This window comes from Clarias gariepinus, chromosome 6 (genome assembly GCF_024256425.1).
Source record: "Clarias gariepinus isolate MV-2021 ecotype Netherlands chromosome 6, CGAR_prim_01v2, whole genome shotgun sequence".
In the NCBI taxonomy this organism is placed as follows: domain Eukaryota; kingdom Metazoa; phylum Chordata; class Actinopteri; order Siluriformes; family Clariidae; genus Clarias; species Clarias gariepinus.
Window position 1 is genome coordinate 38,683,199 of NC_071105.1, and position 19,854 is coordinate 38,703,052.

At 42.3% G+C, this 19,854-nt stretch overlaps 1 protein-coding gene across 1 annotated transcript in view; it reads right to left on the reverse strand.

Annotated features, from left to right (window-relative positions):
• Positions 1-19,854, reverse strand: part of LOC128526728 (membrane-spanning 4-domains subfamily A member 4A-like) — a 32,720-nt gene that overhangs the window by 5,655 nt on the left and 7,211 nt on the right. The window contains exons 3-7 of the mRNA XM_053498862.1: positions 5,312-5,422; positions 5,164-5,220; positions 4,844-4,984; positions 4,520-4,633; positions 2,267-2,347 (exon numbers count right to left, since the gene is read on the reverse strand). Coding sequence (XP_053354837.1) covers positions 2,267-2,347; positions 4,520-4,633; positions 4,844-4,984; positions 5,164-5,220; positions 5,312-5,422 — 504 coding nt within the window. The remainder of the gene's footprint in view (positions 1-2,266; positions 2,348-4,519; positions 4,634-4,843; positions 4,985-5,163; positions 5,221-5,311; positions 5,423-19,854) is intronic.

Here is a 19,854-nt window from a genome sequence, read left to right on the forward strand (position 1 = left end):
AGCAAAGTTCCCAAGTAGGGAACTAAAATTAAGTAAATTTAATTAACTTAATTAAAAGATGATAGAACCCTGTATGCTGCTCTTTCGTCAGGACAGCTTAAGAGTGACCAAGTTTATGGGGAAAAGGAATTGACCCATACATAATATCAAGAATTAGGAGAACTGGAAAAATTGTTTTCAGATGTATTCCCTTTACCCTCATAAGAGGTGGCTCTACTGGATCCCAGATGCTGTCAGGCTGTTAAAAGGTGTCCCGAATGCTGCAGAAGGAATTTATCAAAAAAGTTACATGTTCTAGTCCAGCCCCATTGTGGTGGTATCCAAGTCTGGCTGGAGGTAATGACTTATACAGGCTAAACTAGGTCTCAGAATGACTTATACAGGCTAAACTAGGTCTCAGAATTTTATAGTTACCCAGGGCCAAGACTGCAGGACCTGACTAAACACTTTGGGGAAGCCTGTTACATCTCCACATTAAACCTGACCATACTAGCAGGTGGATCCGGCAACTGAAGTAATGGGTAAAACAGGATTTAGCCCCTCCAACAGCCCCTCGTCGTACCAGAATTGCCACATCAGGCATTAAGTTGTCTTACCTTGGATTTGTTCTTTACAGGTATGGTCGATCTACTTTGCTCAATAAGATTTATATTCTTGCAAATAGTATTGTTGATAATATAGTGTTGTTTGAAGCTTCTGGTCCAGTCGATATGGTGATTTGAGTAAGATTTAAGTATTTCAAGATTCCTAGTTCAGTAACCTCAACCTCAATGCCATTTTGAATTTTAATAATGTATCATGACCAGTTGCAGAGATAAAGCCAGTGTGAATTTGTATACAAGGGAAAAAATCTACATTTTATAATATTTAAAAAATAAATATTATTAATCCATGATATAGTTGGAAAGAGGGAACCCTTAGGGTACCTTAACCCTTAGAATACCAGGATTGCTGCTTCCCCTAAAATAAACTTTTCCAGCAGCATGGATTTATAGTGACAAAAATGCTAATTTTTATGTATCACAACTGGAGTAACCAGCTTAGATAGTGTTCAGTAAAGGGCTTGAAAACATAGTTTAGGATTAAACTTACACAATTCTGTTAAAATGTCAGCAAGATAAGCAAGATATATCTTCTAGCTTACTCTATTGGCCAGAGCACAAAACTATATACTTTCTTTAGAATAACTAAAGAAAGATGAAACCAAAACTAAAAAAGAGCAAAAAGCAAGAGAAAAAAGAGTAAAGAGCAAAAGACAAGCTATTATATGATACCTGGTTAATGTCTGTATACAAAAAGAAAGCACGTATATTATATTTTATCAAAGAAATGTGAATTTTTTGGGGGAAAATGCATTGATTTAACAGTCTGACTTTTTGCTTTGATTAGAAAAGTGGCAGTTTATTACTAAACAAATCTGTGAAACTGTGATAGTGGGGAAAGAAAAAAAAAAAAAAAAAAAGAATGCTGCAGCCACCCTCACTGTTATTTCCTGAGTTTGTATTTGCATGTGTGTACCTGTGTGTGTGTGTGTGTGCGTGCGTGCGTGTGTGCATGCGTGCGTGAGAGAGAGAGAGAATTCAAACTTGTTTAATTTTTTTAAGAGTGCTTTTCGAAACATTTTAAAATCTAAGTGTTCATAAGATATCCTGATTGTAATTGTGATTACTGTAGTTGTTAAGGTCATCAGTGAGATGTGTAGATAGCACTAGAGTTTAATTGAGTTAAGTGAAAAATGTTAAAATTATTAACAAGAATAATTTCTTATTTAGAATTATCCTCAGTTGTATGCTTGGCCTTTCTCACAGTATGCAGGAGGATTTTCCATTGGTGGACTTCTCATGGCCACGGCGCCCATTGTACTGACTCCTTGTAAAACACATGTTTGGTAAAGGATGAATAGAAAAATACAAAAAGAAAAAACTTTTGGCATTGGAAATACAGTATGAATTTAACCTAGTAAAGTAAATAAATGGTTAAAATTGTAATTTAACAAACACAAATGCGCTGATAATTTTTTATTATTTTTTATTATTATTATTGTTGTTGTTGTTTGTAATAATAATAATAATAATATGTATGCAATTATCTCCAATTGGGTTTTTTACTTAAACCTGAATGGTTTGACATTATTCGATCAAAAACCCAACAAACTTTTTTATATACATTGTTTTATTATTATTTTTTTCTTTACATTTTTTTTATTTGACTTTGAGCTCTTTATTGAGGTGGAGTTTCATGACAGCACCCTGCAGGTTTTTCTTACCGGTTGTGTCTGATAAGCTGGAATAGAACTGACCACAGAACCGCCACTCGCAGTGTTTGGAACCACATTGATAATGTTCAGCTGTACAACACATAGACAGAGCTTCATAATTACACAATAATTATATTTACACTGTAAATTGTTCAGCACATCTTAACCAGGGGTGCCAATAATTGTGGAGGGAATAAATGACTTAACTATCCTTTGAGATATGACTAAAAATGTTACAGGTGTTTCACTGCATATTGTACTATGTATGACTGTGTATGTGACAAATAAAATTGAAATTTGAAATAAAAAACAAATCTGGTTGCAGTCAGCGATGAAAAAAAAAAAGCACCTTCACACCCGGGAAGCAGAGAGAGAGAGAGAGAGAGAGAGAGAGCTTTACTATGAAAAAGACTACTGTGACCTGATATAGGTTTTTATACTTAAGTAAATTTAAAGGTATTTCTGTACTTTTCCTCAAGTAGACATGTAAATGGAAGACTTTTTTTATTTTACTTGAGTGACATTTGCCCTAGGGAGTCTCTACTTTTACTTATGAATGCTATACGCTATGAGTCCCATTACGGCAAATGAACACTTCACTGGATAAAGTATTTTAGTATTAAGCAGGTAAACAGAAAAAGAGATTAATTATTAGCAATAAATAAAGCTGTTATTTCTTGTTCCTATTTATTACCTTGGGTACGTCATTGGAAGAAGTTTAAAAGACCAAAGCTCACAAGAAATCACCTCTCTGAGTCAGAATTATGAGTCAGAAAGCCAGATGGTTTCTACTAAGAGATCAGAAATTTGCCAGTTCGCACATGATCATAAACACAGTTTAATAACGCACATCTCATTCAAATTACCCTGACTTTCACATATTTATAAGATTTGGGATCGTGACATCACAGCAAAGTGCTTTCTGTGAAATTTGCCATGTTGGACACCACTTGCTTTGTTTTGCTCTAAACTGCCCATCCACACTTGCAGTCAGGTGTATGTATCCTGTTTGCTCTTCTTCTGAACATTTACAGTATCAATTGTGTTTGGCTTTCATTTGTTAGTAATAAGGATTTAAACCATTTATAAGTTGCATCTTGCATTAAAAGCTTATTGTCACATTGTTCTTTATGTCTCTCGGTGCAGAATGCCTTGTTTCACCTAGATTCTCAGCCTCTAATGCATCACTTGTCATCCTAACACTGGCTCTGCACCATGTATGAGAGCAGCTTCACACCAGTCTGATAAGGGACTGTAAAAAGGAAATGGTAAAAATGAGAATTGAAAGAGGAGGGGTGAAAAGAGAGGAGAAGGAACTGATAGGTTAAAAGAGGGAGGGGTTAAGTGTTAAAAGAGAAGCAAGAAACACTAATAAGAAACACCTTCTTTATTTGCAGGTTCCTGCAGTGTGTAACAAAGATGGACTTCACACAGAGGTAAGTTTCAAGATGAGTAGTTTTATTTGCAGTTAGCGTACTTAGCGGCAGGCTATGGCTATAGAGCATCGGTAGGAACCGAGAGGAAGGTTTCAGAGAATTACTTGTTACTAGTTACGACCCACGGTGACTTGGTCCTTTTATGTAGTGCCCAAGAGAGTACTGCCGTACCGGCGCGAATCGGGTGTCGAGGAGATTCGGCGGAGACCCACGCACCACGGTACTGCGGCGCTTCCTCGTCCAGGGACGGTGATCAGGAAAGCTTCTGAAAACAGAGACACAGGTAAGTATACAGGCAAGTCTTTCTCTTTTCATTCGGAAGATCATGAGATGAGTCCACCCTCGTATGTACGAGCTCGGACGACGACTGAGGCGTGGTGCGTGGTCTTTATGTGTTCTGGTTGATTGGCTTCAGGTGGTGGTGATTAGTATTCTGGTGATAGAGGTCGCTGAGTCTGATTTGTTTCTGAGCCTGGCCTGACTGTGACACAGTGTCACTTTTTTGTTTTGGTCACATGTTAGCACACACACCTCAGATGCCCCAGTCACACTCCAGATACAATACACTGACAGGGTAGGGCACTCTTAACACCAAGATGTGTGGTTCAAAGCCCACTAACAAACTAAATTCCATTACCACTGTAAACAGTTCACTACCCGATTTAAGCCTGCATTTTACTCCACATACACTTCTATGTCCTCTTTAAACAAACAGGCTTTAGTTGACACTTTATCTACACTTCACGCCAGTTCCCCATGTAAATGAAACATTTCTCTTTTAAAAACAAACAAATGGTGAATAAATTACTAATGAAAAATTATTTACAGTTTGTTGATCGGTGCAGGTGGCTTTGCAAGTGAAGGCTGAAACTGCAATAGAGACGGCAAACTGGAGCAGAGAGAAAATCAGCAGAACTCCACTGATTCCTTTGGTACGGCTCTGAAAAAAAGATCCACAATACAAAATACAGCTACGCATACAAAACCTGTTTTTGTCTTAAAATATTCAGGAAATAGTTTCATTGTTTTTACCTTAAAATTATTAATGTACATTTGTTAACCCTTTATTACATGGTATTTGTTTTTGCTTGTTTGTTTTTTACCCTTGCCACATTTCACACTTATATGATAATAAACTGATAAGTCATACCTCTGCAGAGTTATATATGCATCTATAAATGTAACCAATGTAGTAGCAGGCATGAGGTGTCACCAAATCCAGAGAAAGCATGATGATGGCGGTTCCTGCAGCTAATGTGCTAAAGATATTCAGCACCATTGCGGCCTTCACCTGAAAAGGCAAACACAGAATCAAGTTAAATCAGTTTAGGAAATACATAAAAGAAAAAAAAAACAGAGAGTGTAAAAAACTACCTCAGAAAATTGTTCCAAAAAACATAAGACAAACAGAAAAGCAATCTATTTGCAATCTATGTTTCATTTTGAAAGCTGCTGTTGGTGATTACGTACCACACAGACATGAAGCTTGTTGCTCGCTGAAACAGCCAGAGAACCAGCGATGATGTGCTGTAAGTGCAGATTTTTACTCTATTTACTGTATACATGCAGTACATTTGAAGTTAAAAATGAAAAAAAAAAACATAAGAAGAAAACTTACAAACAGTGAGCCCCAGAACAGAACCCCAGAGAACACGCTGAAGGTCTGAGAAAGGACTCCCATCACGATACCAAACAATATAGTCATAAAACCAATCATTATTTGGACAACCTGTGTAAGATAAAAAAAAAGACACTTATGCACTCTTTTTCTAAAATCCTTATAATAACTACTATTTTGTTTATATATTTATTTGTGTCCTTTACAGTAGAAGCCTTTTAATTAGCCCCCTGCTTTATGGCAATGTAAATAAATAACTCAGCTACGTACAGTATGGGCTATAGTACATTAATGCTTTTGAGAAGTCATGAGTCATTTAGAGGTGTGTTTTTTTCTTTAACATAGTGTGTTAGAATGTTTAGCTACGTATATGAACACTATGTGCATTTACACTAGTACCTCTCATTTGTTTTGTAAATGTTGTATTCATGTACACTGGTGAATGTACATGGGAGTGAAAAGGAGATTTTAGTCACTAAATTCCATATGTTCCCATGTGGTGAAATGGTTAAAGTATTTGCACTGAAAGCAGGTGATCCCCCATTTCTGTGTTGAGAATGCCAGTTCATTTTTATTTATATATCACGCTTATGTCATGTAGTACATGTAACAGAAACTTGTCAATTATATTATATCACATAACGCTAATAATTTGTTTACTGTAGGCTATTCTTGTCGTAGAGAGGGTTCCTTTCCCACACACATGTGTATGCACATACACACACAGGGAAGGAAAGAGCCAGAGGCTTCAGCATTCTTGTTTTGTTTGTCGCAATGTTACAGTTTCCCCAGATTTGTTTAGTATTGTGCCACCACATTCCTAATAAAAGCAAAAAGTCAGAATGGTAAATCAATGCACTTTCTCCCAAAAAATTCTCATTTATGGTAAAACATGATAAGATTTGCAAAGGAGTGTCACGAATCGGGTGTATTGGCAGGCACAAAGGCAGAGGGGTAGTTGAGCAAAAAGAGTCTTTTAATAAAGGTTGTCACAGAAATAATAAAGACACAAAACGAACAAAGAAACAAACTAACTCAAACAATACTTAATAGAATGGGGTTAAACATGGGCTCTCTGGCAGGACACAGACAAAGGGACATCAACAGGCACTAATACCTGTTACACTACGTTTAAGATTGGTAGCAAAACACAGGCTAAAGGGTGCCTACACTGAAAAAAAGGGATAAGGGGGGTTGTATACTTCACAAATGTGCAGCTTATCTATGCTTTATAATCGATTTATGTTCTCCTTCTAATCATGTATCAGTCTTTTAAAATTCCTTCAATTTAGGCGGATGTGGAACCAACAAATGTCAGTCATGTTAACAACACTGAAAATAGTTATATTTTGTCTGGAAACTCCGCCCCAATCGACTGAAAACTGGAGGGAAAGCTACAGCAGTGGATTATCGCATGCCCGCCATTTTTTTATTTGCACGCTTATTTCAACAGTTCAAGTACTTAACCATTACAAACGCAAATATCCATATTTTGGTCGCACCAGCCGATATCCATGTGCATATTCTGGAAGCCCGTGCACATTTAAGACATGGAATTCTTTGATAGTACATCACAGTAGAGTGCATTCCACACAGACTCAAAAACAGTTAGCATTTATTTATTTATTTATTAAATATTTAGTTGTCATTTATGTCCATGCAAGAATCTAGCTAATGAAAGAGAGTGTTTTTTTCATATCAATTCACATCTGAAAAGAAATTAAAATGTGTTTTGCATGTTTGTTGGCTGTTCTTTTGAAACCTGTATTTATGGAACTTTTAAATCTCATAAGAGTCATCAACACACACCTTACAGCCTAACTGATTTTAAACCTGGTATTGTGAGAACAACTACAGTAGCATTTCCACCATTAGATGAGTCAGAATTTGCAGAAGGCCAGGACAAGAAATGTGTAGAACAGGAAGCGCCCAGTACATCTCTAGATTGGAAAGGTCAAAACAAGGAACTCCCAGATCTAATTGAGAAGCAGCTTGCAGTAGCCTTATTGAGGTTGGAATGTTTAATCCATGTGCCAGGTAAAGCTATTGATGAATTTTCGAAGAACTTAACTAATTGCTATGCTCTTTATCAATCCCAGTATTTAAAGGTATTGTTAGTGATATTCTTCACTGTAACAATGTTCAAGTTGATGACTTTGTAGTTACAGAAATCACTACAGCAGTTTGCTCGTCTAACCTGATTTCAAAGGCAAATCCCAAAGGTGGTCCTCTTAGCAGCTCCTATTAACGTAAACAATATTACAAGGAGCAATTCTGTGTTGTGGAACCAGTTACCTACATATTTGATCATAAAAACAAGCGCACCTTTCAGTATGTCCCGATCTTAAAATCCCAGCAGCAAATTTTAAATAACAAAACAAATGTTGATAAGGTTATTGAAAATCACACAGGACAGCAGGATACTGAAATTGACTCATCCTATGAATTAAGGGGACCTGAAGATGGTTTACATTATAAAGAAAATAGCTTTTTGAATAGCAAAGAGTTAAGAATAACATTGCGTCTTTACATTGATGATTTAGAGACCTGCAATCCCGTAGGCACTTCCCGGAAGAAACATAAGCTTTGCGTTGTTTATTGGACACTGGGTAATTTGCCACCAGGTTCTCACTCATCTTTATCATCTATTTATCTTGCAGTACTTTGCAAAAGTGATGATGTAAAAGTGTACGGTTATGACAAAGTTTTAGAACCTCTCCTGCAAGATTCTAAAATACTGATTTCTTCTGGCAGTTTTGCATTGCAAAAAGATGTGATATTGGCTTTCACTGTGTTGCATCTGGTGCTTTCAGCCTGAGATCTAAAGAGGTCCATGCAGATCATGTAAGAGCAGCTATTGAGAATAATGCCCCACAAAAATTGTTTTGGAGTTAAGGAAGAATGTGTTCTTACCAAGGATTTGTCTCATTTTGATGTTGTTTCTGGTTTTATTCCTGAAGTTGCTCATGATATATTCGAGGGTATTGTGCCAGATGAGCTGGCCTACTGCTTGGTATCACTAATATCAAAGAAATTATTTACATTAGATGACCTCAATCAGGCTATATTATCTTTCCTATATAAATAGTCAGACAAAACAAATAAACCACATGTCGTGCCACAGAGTTTATTTGGTCGAAAAACTATTGGTGGCAATGCCCATGAAAATTGAAGTTTGCTGAGGTTTCTACCATTTTTGATTGGACATTTTGTGCCAGAGAAAGAGCCAGCATGGCTTGTGTTGATGGATTTAAAAGATATTGTTGAGTTAGTGGTTGCTCCAGTGCATAATGATGAATCCATTTCATATCTTGAAAGCAAAATAATTAAGCACAGACAGAGGTACCAAGAACTGTTCCCTGATGCCAGGCTTTTACCTAAGCACCACTATCTTGAACACTATCCTCAGATGATAAGGTTTTTTGGCCCTCTGGTGATACTACGGACAAATGGATTTGAAGCAAAACATAGTTTCTTTAAGCATATTGTAAAACACACCAGCTGCTTTAAGAACATACCTCTAAAATTGGCTTCAAAACATTAGCTGATGATCGCTTTCCACATAAACTCATCATCTTATGGTAAATCAAGCCTAGATGTATCTAATGTATCCACAGTCCCACTTGATGTTCTAAAAGAGGACGTGGCTCAGGCCGTTAGGTCAAAATACCCCAACACATCTGAAGTGCACTTGGCTAAGGCTGCCTTAAGTAATGGCATAGCCTACAGCAAAGGTATGGTGGTTGCTTATGGATCATTAAGTGGACTACCAGAATTTGCTGAAATCAAACGTGTGTTATAAGTGAGAAGTTGTTCCTCATTGTGCAAATGCTGTGTGGGTGGTACACTTCTCGGGTTAACCCTGTAACCCTGTTCCCTGAAAAGGCAGGAACGAGATGCTGCGTGAAAACACTATGGGAACATCTTTTCGTGTTGCCGGTTGTGAAGCATGTGTGTATCAAACACGCCAAATTTTGGCTTATATAACCTCGGTCAGGTGACGTAATCTGATGAGACGCACCTGCAGGTTATAAATAGGAGTAAACCGGAAACATTCATCAGATTGATTTTGTCTGAAGGGACGTCCGGTCACGTGAGCAGTGCGGCATTGGAGCCCAGCATCTCGTTCCCACCTTTTCAGGGAACAGGGTTACAGCAAAGTAACCCGAGAGGTTCCCTTTCAAAGGCTACACTCGATGCTGCATTAAAACGCTATGGGAACGAGAATACCAACGCCGCCGCACTGCAAGTGTCTGGACCCCTGGGTTGTGTAGCGTGTGCGCACAAAGACCGAGGAGGTCTCAGAACTATCTCAGGGAAGCTGACTCGAGGACCCGTGACCCCGGAGTAGCAGACACATCCAGGCTATAAAATCTAACTAATGTGTGCGGAAAGGACCAACCTGCCGCGTCGCACACTTGCTGCAGGGGAACACCTCTCGCCAGAGCGATAGATGAGGCAATCCCCCTGGTCGAATAAGCCCTAATTCCTAGAGGCGAAGTGAGCCCACGCGCCTCATAGGAGAGGGCAATAGCATCCCCCACCCAGTGTGACAGAGTCTGTGTAGTGGCGGATACCCCCCGGTTGCGGCCCCCATAGCATATAAAGAGTTGCTCTGTTTTACTTCACTGGCCGGTGCAGTGGACGTAAATCTGAAGAGCACGTACTGGACACAGTAAGTGAAGTCTCTTCTGCTCCGGAGCTGTAAAAGGCGGAGGACAGGAGGCCTCAAGTACAACAGGGTGCATGGTTGAGAATGGAACTTTCGGAAGATAGTTCTGGTGAGGATGCAGAACAGCCCTGACTAGCCCAGGGGCAAAGTCTAGGCAGGATGGGGAGACTGACAAGGCGTGCAGATCTCCAACTCTCTTCAGAGAGGTAATGGCCATCAGAAAAACCATCCTGAGGGTCAGAAACCTGACAGGCGCTGACTCTAGAGGTTCGAAAGGGGTGTCAATTAGACCTTCGAGCACGACAGATAAATCCCATGACGGGACAGTGGCTCTAGTGGGTGGCCTCAACCGTTTAGCTCCACGAATGAAACGGGCAACTAAAGGGTGCTTTCCCACTGTTACCCCATCAGTAGGAACGTGGCAGGCTGAAATAGCGGCTACGTACGTCCTGAGAGTACTAGGGCACAAGCCCGAGGACAACTTTTCCTGCAGGAACTCCAGTACTGAAGCAATTCGGCAGTGAACTGGGTCCACCTGCTTCGTCATGCACCAACTTCCAAATACATTGCATTTGAGGGCTTAGCCTTTTCTAGTAAAGGGAGCCCTAGCATTTAAAATAGTGTCAATAATGCTGGCTGAAAGGCCAGCTTGACTTAGTTGGTCCCGTTCAGGGGCCAAACGTGAAGGTTCCAAAGCTCGGGCCGGGGATGAAATATTGTCCCCTGCACCTGAGATAGAAGATCCCTCCTCACTGGAATCACCCATGGTGAGCCGTCGAGGAGAGATATTAGGTCCGAGAACCACACTCTGGTCGGCCAACAGGGCGCTATCAATAAGAGGCGCAAACGCTGTTGACGGACCCTCATCAGGACTCCCGGTAGCAGAGCTATCGGAGGAAATACGTAAAGGCGTAATTTGGGCCACGTATGGGCCATGGCGTCCAGACCCAGGGGAGCTGGATGAGTCAGACAGTAGTAGAGGGGACATTGTGCTGTCTCTTGGGAGGCAAAGAGGTTCACCTCTGCTGTAACGAATTTTTCTCAGATCTGACTGACTACTTCAGGATGGAGCTTCCATTCCCCATGTGTCACAGCTTGTCTGGACGATAAGTCTTGCCCTGGAATGTAAATCGCCTTGAAGGACAGGAACTTGTTCTGTGCCCAAAGCAGAACCTGGTGCGCTAGCTTGTTCAAGCGGCGCGAGCGAAGTCCGCCCTGGCGATTTATGTAGGAGACTACCGATGTGTTGTCGACCCCCACTAGAACATGGTAGCCTCTCATCTGCTGGAGGAAATGCTGTAGGGCCAAAAATAGAGCCATCATTTCGAGGCATTTGATGTGCCATGCGAGAAGATGGCCTCTCCAGCTCCCTTGGGCTGGATGGCCATCCAAGACCGCACCCCAGCCGGTGAGGGAAGCGTCTGTCGTTAGCATCTTGCGACGACAAGACGGGCCTAGAGTGGGACCCAAAGTCAGGAACCGGGGTCTGAACCATGTAGAAAGGGTACAAAGTCCTCTGCGCGTAACCCTTATTTGCCTTCGGGGATTGGCCCTTGCATGAAGTCCCCTGGCTCTTAGCCACAACTGAAAAGCTGTCATGTGCAGAAGGCCCAAAGGTATCACCGTGGATGCAGATGCCATGAGGCCTAAACACTTTTGAAAGTGATGTACAGTCACTCTTCGGTCTAGCCTGATTTCCTTCAGGGCATTGAGAATGGATTCGATACGGGCAGGAGACATCTGTGCCCACATAACGATTGAATCCCAAAAAACACCCAAGTATGTTGTCCTCTGAGCTGGAAAGAGAATGCTTTTCGCGGCATTGAGTCTTAATCCTAATGAATGAAGATGAGCTAGAACGACATCCCGATGTCGAAGCGCTAGCTCCTGAGACTGGGCCAGAATGAGTCAGTCGTCTATGTAATTTAAAATACGGATGCCCTGGAGTCGCAAGGGAGCCAGGACTGCATCCATGCACTTTGTGTATGTGCGGGGTAATAGAGCTAGACCAAATGAAAGGACCCGATATTGGTAGGCTTTTCCCCCGAAAGAGAACCTCAGGAACTTCCTGTGTTGTGGCAAAATTTCTATGTGAATATATGCATCCTTCAGATCTATTGTCACAAACCAATCCCTTGGTTGAATTTGTGAAACAATGCTTTTGACAGTCAACATCTTAAATCTGTACTTTTTGAGATAGCGGTTTAGTCCGTGAAGATCTAGGATTGGACGCAGCCCCCCGTCTTTCTTGGGAGTCAGGAAATATAGACTGTAGTAGCCTGACTCTATGTCTGGAAGGAGAACCTGTTCTATGGCCCCTTTTTCCAGCAATGCTTGCAGTTCGAGAGTCAACAGATGCGCCCTTTCCGGTATCACGGAGGTGGTAATCACGTCGTTGAAACGCAAAGGGCGATGTGCAAACTGAATCCTGTAGCCTTTTTCTACAGTCTTTAACACCCAGGGAGATATGCTTGGCAGTAGCTTCCACGCTGCCAGCTTCTCCGAAAGGGGCACTAGTTTTAGCACTTCGGATACCAGTGGAGGAGGTGGGGAGGGAATTGTGGGCATATTCCACCCAGGGTAGAATTCTGCTCCATGAAAAGGGGTCACGTGATGTCATACAATTAAGGTATTTTTTCGAGTTCCTGATTAAGACGTTCAGACTGCCCATTGCTTTGATGGTGGAAAGCAGAAGAAAGACTTGGTGTGGCGCCGATGAGTCCACAAAAGGCCCTCCAGAACTGTGCAGAGAACTGAGGGCCCCGATCAGACACTATGTCCACCGGGAGGCCATGAAGTCAGAAGACATGAAGTATCAGAATTTCCGCTGTTTCCTTGGCAGACGGTAGCTTGGGTAGGGGGACAAAGTGTGCGGACTTAGAGAAACGATTGACCACTGTCAAGATGCAAGTATTTCCTTCCGAAGGGGGGAGTCCGGTAACGAAGTCGAGAGAAATGTGTGACCATGGTCGGTGTGGAGTTGGGAGGGGCCTCAAAAGACCCTCGGGGGGACGGTTGGTAGTTTTATTTCTGATGCATGTGTCGCAAGATGCTACAAACTTTCTCACATCATACTTGATGGTTGGCCACCAGAAGTGTTGGTGTATGAGGGATGAGGTTCGATTGGCCCCTGGGTGACACGCAAGTTTGGAGCTGTGACCCCATTCTAGCACAAAGGAGCGTATGGAGGCAGGAACAAAGAATTTGTCCTGTGGAACATTGCTGGGGCCAGGTTCTTGCTCAAGGGCTCGTAGTACTTGGTTCTCAACGTCAAGACGAGCTGTAGCCACAAGACAGTGGCGTAGAAGGATGGTTTCAGGAGAAGAAGGGTTTGGGGAGGGAGAAAACTGGCGGGAGAGGGCGTCAGGCTTGGCATTCTTGGACCCAGGACGATAAGAAAGCGTAAAATTAAATCTCAAAAAAAAAAAGTGACCTTAATTAAGTCTTTTGGCTGACCTCAGGTACTCAAGGTTTCTGTGATCTGTCCAGACCAGAAAGGGATGTTCCGCTCCCTCCAGCCAATGACGCCATTCCTCCAGGGCCAGCTTAACGGCCAGCAGTTCACGGTCTCCAACGCCATAGTTGTGTTCAGTCGGAGAGAGGCGACGAGAGAGGAAGGAGCAAGGATGGAGCTTATTGTCCCTGTGGGACCTTTGAGAGAGGACAGCTCCTACTCCAGATAGCGATGCATCTACTTCTACCACAAACTGAAGGGAGGGGTCAGGGTATGTGAGGATGGGGGCGGAGGTAAAGCGGTGTTTCAGATCCAAAAAGGCTTTATCAGCCTGAGGGTTCCACTGAAAAGAAAGTCTTGTGGAGGTAAGGGTAGTGAGGGGTACTGCCACCATGCTATAATTTCTGATGAATCGCCGGTAGAACTTGGCAAACACCAGGAACTGTTGGAGTCCCTGTCTCGAAGTGGGCCATGGCCATTCTATGACTGCCTTGAGTTTGGACGGGTCCATTTGGATACCTGAGGGAGAGATTACAAACCCCAGAAAGGATGTGGACTTGCTGTGAAATTCACAGTTTATTCTCCAAGAGTCTTTGGAGTACCTGATGTACATGATGCTTGTGTTCTCCAAGGGAGCGGGAAGAATGACTGGGGCGGTTTGGTGCGTGATTGGGGCTAGGTTACTTCCATCAAGAGCTTGGACGGAGAATGGGCGGCCCAAAGATAGAGAGGGAATTTTAAGGAGGTTAACCATAGATAAACAGATCAGATTTTGCTCAGCGCCGGAGTCTACAAGGGCATGGGTGGTGTAAGGCTTCTTATCATAAATTAGGGACACCGGAGAACAAGAACGGTGATCTGGGAAACTCACATGGTTTGGGCCCCCCTTTGCTCCCAGCGTCAACGAGGGGCCTTGCCATTTAGCGGGCAGGTCCGCAATAAATGACCGGACTGACCGGAGTAGAAGCAGGCCCCTTCATCCCGTCGTCGCTGGCGTTCTTTTGGAGAAATTCGAGTATGGTCCATCAACATGGGTTCAGCAGGAGGTTCTGAAGGACAAGGAGGGGTTGGTGGTTGTTGGTGGTCAATCTCAGTAAAACCGAACTGTTGTTTATCCCTTGTGACTCATCCCCAGGTCAAGACCTTGTGATATCCCTGGACAACAACCAAAACACTCCTTTAGCCACCGCCCGCAATCTTGGGGTAACCGTGGACAATCATTTGTCATTTTCCCCACACATCGCTAACCTTACTCGCTCTTGTCGATTTCTTCTTTACAATATCAGAAGAATTCGCCCATTTCTTTCTTCACAGGCTACTCAGGTGCTTGTTCAGTCCCTTGTTATTTCAAGACAGGACTACTGCAACTCACTCCTGGCAGGCCTGCCTCTGTCCACGATTCGTCCTCTGCAACTGATCCAGAATCCAGCAGCACGTCTCGTTTTTAACCTTCCCAAGTTCTCCCAAACCACCCCACTCCTCCGCTCCCTGCACTGGCTTCCTGTAGCTGCCCGCATCAAATTCAAAACACTGATGCTTGCCTACAAAGCTAAAAATGGCCCAGCACCCACTTACCTCTCTGCATTAATTACACCACGCACTGCACCACGTTCCCTCCGATCCTACAGCACTGCTCGCCTCATCCCACCATCTGTCAGGGATCGAGGGCGGCATTCATCCAGGCTCTTTTCTGTTCTAGCACCTAGGTGGTGGAATGAACTTCCTCTAGATGCGTTGGACTAATGGTTGTGTTGTGATGGACTAATGGCACTTAGTTATTAACCTAGTTAACCTAGTGTAAGTATGTATTTAATGATGTAAACATTAAAGCACTTTTTGTAAGTCGCTCTGGATAAGAGCGTCTGCCAAATGCCTAAATGTAAATGTGGTTGGAATGACCTTGTGTCCAGGCCTCGCTCTCGTTGTCTAATGCGTTTGCAATCATTGATGCGTCCAGCAAGGTCAATGAGGTCCTGAAGGCTGGAGGGTAAATTAGGTCCGAAAGTCCATGAAGAAAAAGCGTCAAACAAGGCTTGGTCATTCCAGCCGCATGAGGTTGCCACGGTGCGGAACTCAATGGCGTAATCGAAAACGGAGCGAGATCCCTGGTGGAGATTTAGAATCTGACCTGCTGCCTGGTGTCCAGAAGAAGAGCGATCAAATACCTTCTTCATTTCATTAGTGAATGTCCTGAAGTTGGCACAGCAGGCCTCTTGTGCGTCCCATATAGCTGTCCCCCATTCTCTCGCTTTTCCAGAAAGGAGAGTTATTATGTATGCCACCCTAGATCGTTCAGTAGGAAAAGATGAGGCTTGTAATTCAAAAGTAGCGAGCATTGAGATAAAAAGGAGCGGCAGGTATTAGGGTCGCCATCATAAGTGGGTGGGGCGGGGAAATGTGGCTCATGAGGTGAGGGAAGTGTAGCAACAGGAGCTAGCGGAGCTGGGGTCTGTAATGCCTGCATCTGCTGAATCTGAGCTGTTAGGAAGGCAAGGGAGTCAGTTACAGTTCTGAGGTTATTAGCGACCTGCTGAATGTCTTGCTGATGCGTGCCGAGGAGAGCTCCCTGGCTTTCCAGTGCAGATCTCAAACGGGTAATTTCTGCTAAAGCCATAACTGGCCAGATTATAGATAGTGGGCACTTACAGTCTCTGTGAATGCGCGGAGAAGCTTCAGATGGTTCTGGGAGTGACGTCTGTAACCCAGACGTGCAGTAGCTCCACACATGCAAGAAATCCAAAACGCTAGGCAGTCTTGTGGTCAGTGCACAACGCGGAGGTCAAAAGCTGGTAATCCAAAACGAGCAGTAATTCCAAATCACTAGGCAGTCTCGTGGTCAGTGTACAATGCGGAAGTCAAAAGCCGGTAATCCAAAACGAGCAGTAATTCCAAATCGCTAGGCAAGGACGAGGTTGATAACAAAACAGGATCAATAACACTGTGAGCAAATGACAAAACAAACGCGAGAATATTGGCATGAACGGCATAATAATGCGTCTTGCAGCGTCTTAAATAAGCGGATCTGATTAATCCAAATCGGCAACAGGTGAGCTTGCGCTGTGACTGAGGCAGCAAAAAACAAGAGGCGGCGCGGAGCTGGAACCGGAGTAACTTTGATTACTTTTGGAGGAGCTATGTTATGGCCGAAATCTGACGTACTGTGACAGTTCCTCAGTTTAGTTATGATGCTGAGCTGAAAATAGAGCGAGGCAATGCAGCATACAGAGAAAAGGGTGCATTGCTTATTCCAGATCCTAAACTGAAGTCAAACATTCTTGATGGCTTGGTTCAAGAAATAGTCCGCTATAAGGTTTATATAACTGATAAAGAGTTTAACACTGTTGGAGAGGGCCTCATGCTAAAGCATCCCTGCTTGAAGGAAAAGGGCTCTTTTACTGGATACTCTGGATGGAAAGCTAGCTTGAAGAATAAAATGGCAATCTACCGCACTCAGGTGAGAAAGTTGGGGTGCCCCAAGGTGATGGTTAACTCTCCCAAGCACAAACCTGAAGGCAAATCAAGTGCTGCATCTGCCATAAAAAGACCAAGGCGATCTGAAGTGAACTACTGTCCCCCCTTTCCTACTGGAGAATCTGAGGAGAGCCTTGAGAGCGTTAGAGTGGCTCTTCTTTTAGATGTTAAGAGGAGGAACAACAGGAAGGTTGTCAGGATGAAAATGGAAAAGACATTTGCATATAGGAGACATGAAGTGGTCCGTGACACACCTATAATAGAAGACTTCCAGGCGAGGTGGCCAGGACATTTTGAAGTGAGCGAGGTATGTGATTAATGAAATTTGCTTGATGTGTTTAAGAATTATTTCTGTTAATTTTGTTCCTTTTTCCATGTTTATTGCTGCCTATTGTATATTTCATGAATATTAAGGTGCTTATGTTATCAGCGGGTTCTGTTGACTCACATATACACTCACCTAAAGGATTATTAGGAACACTATACTAATACGGTGTTTGACCCCCTTTTGCCTTCAGAACTGCCTTAATTCTAAGTGGCATTGATTCAACAAGATGCTGGAAGCATTCTTTAGAAATGTTGGCCCATGTTGATAGGATAGCATCTTGCAGTTGATGGAGATTTGTGGGATGCACATCCAAAGCACGAAGCTCCCGTTCCACCACATCCCAAAGATGCTCTATTGGGTTGATATCTGGTGACTGTGGGGGCCATTTTAGTACAGTGAACTTATTGTCATGTTCAAGAAACCATTTTGAAAGGATTCGAGCTTTGTGACATGGTGCATTATCCTGCTGGAAGTAGCCATCAGAGGATGGGTACATGGTGGTCATAAAGAGATGGACATGGTCAGAAACAATGCTCAGGTAGCCATTGGCATTTAAACGATGCCCGATTGGCACTAAGGGGCCTAAAGTGTGCCAAGAGAACATCCCCCACACCATTACACCACTAGCAGCAGCCTGCATAGTGGTAACAAGGCATGATGGATCCATGTTCTCATTCTGTTTATGCCAAATTCTGACTCTACCATTTGAATGTCTTAACAGAAATCGAGACTCATCAGACTCAACATTTTTCCAGTCTTCAACTGTAAAATTTTGGTGAACTCATGCAAATTGTAGCCTCTTTTTCCTATTTGTAGTGGAGATGAGTGGTACCCGGTGGGGTCTTCTGCTGTTGTAGCCCATCCGCCTTAAGGTTGTGCGTGTTGTGGCTTCACAAATGCTTTGCTGCATACCTCGGCTGTAATGAGTGGTTATTTCAGTTAATATTGCTCTTCTTTCAGCTTGAATCAGTCGACCCATTCTCCTCTGACCTCTAGCATCAACAAGTCATTTTCGTCCACAGGACTGCCGCATACTGGGTGTTTTTCCCTTTTCACACCATTCTTTGTTTACCGTAGAAATTGTGAAATACTCAGACCGCCCTGTCTGGCACCAACAACCATGCCACACTCAAAATTGTTTAAATCACCTTTCTTTTCCATTCTGACATTCAGTTTGGAGTTCAGGAGATTGTCTTGACCAGGACCACACCCTCAAATTAATTGAAGCAACTGTCATGTGATTGGTTGATTAGATAATTGCATTAATGAGAAATTAAACAGGTGTTCCTAATAATCCTTTAGGTGAGTATATATATGAATTAATAACTACAAAAAATGTTGCCACAAAAATATCAAGCAAATTATTAAACACTCACTCATCATCTATACCGCTTTATCCTGTATTTAGGGTCGTAGGGGGCCTGGAGCCTATCCCAGGACACTTGGGGCACAAGGCGGGGTACACCCTGGACAGGGTGCCAATCAATTGCAGTAAATATTAAACAATTACAACAAAAAATGATTAGAGTTTACCAGACTTACTATTAGGTGGGTAATTAAATAGTAAAGAAATTATCAATTATGGAATCAAGACACTACAAACTACCTCACTAATGTTCCTGGTAACTTATGTTTTTATTGTAATTTTATTTATTTTATTCTTGTTTCAGATCAATGCCGAATTTAAGCGCATTACCACCATGCCTCTACAATTCAGATTTCTTTTGCAGCTAGATGTCCTTTCTGACAAACTCCTGAAGCTATTTGGGAAAAGAGGAGACCAAATTGGACGAAAACTAAAAAGCATTATGGACCCCATATCTGCAGTAAGAATGCATTCTTTAAAAAAAAGTATTTTTCAGTGTACACATTTTAGTGAAGAACAAATATTGTACTCTAGTTTGATGACTTTCTTTCTTGACTAGGAGAATGATGTTGGTCTTGCAAGAGAGTGTGTTCTCAAGGGACTGTGTGTGTGTACCTCAATGAGGACCCCCAAAATCTGGTTAGAGAGTACATGGTAAGTAATCGCATCAGTACAAGATTTCTGTATTTTTAATTGTGATTTTACATTTGTTCATGACAACCATTAGTGACATGTCAGATCAATTGTAATCTTATATTTTTCAAAATGGTTCTCAAAATTTGTTAATTACCAGTACCATAACAAATTTTGTTTTATTGTGTAAATGACCCCAGAGGACATTACAAGTATTACAAGATCTGGATAATGTTGCATTAGCCACTGCCATGTTGTTTGGCCTGATGTATGTGTTGAACTTGAACTACCCTTCTGAGCTGAAGTATACGTTCGAAGTTCTGCAGAAAGTTGTCATGGAGCTCGAGGGAAACGCACTTTCCAACAAAGCCCAAAATCTCAAAAACAGTTAACTGTTCGCAGGTTATGGTAAAGTGGAAAAAATGGACTCTTGTTGCACTTTCAGTGCACTGATTGGGGGTTACATGTCTAGATGGACACATTTGAACAAGCACTTATTGAATACACTACAATGTGTATGCTACAGTACCTCAAATTTTATTTAAAAGCTGTGAGTTGAGGAAAACTATGCTTAAATACTGCCTCCTCTTAGTTTGTTTTTTGATGATTATCTTAGGGA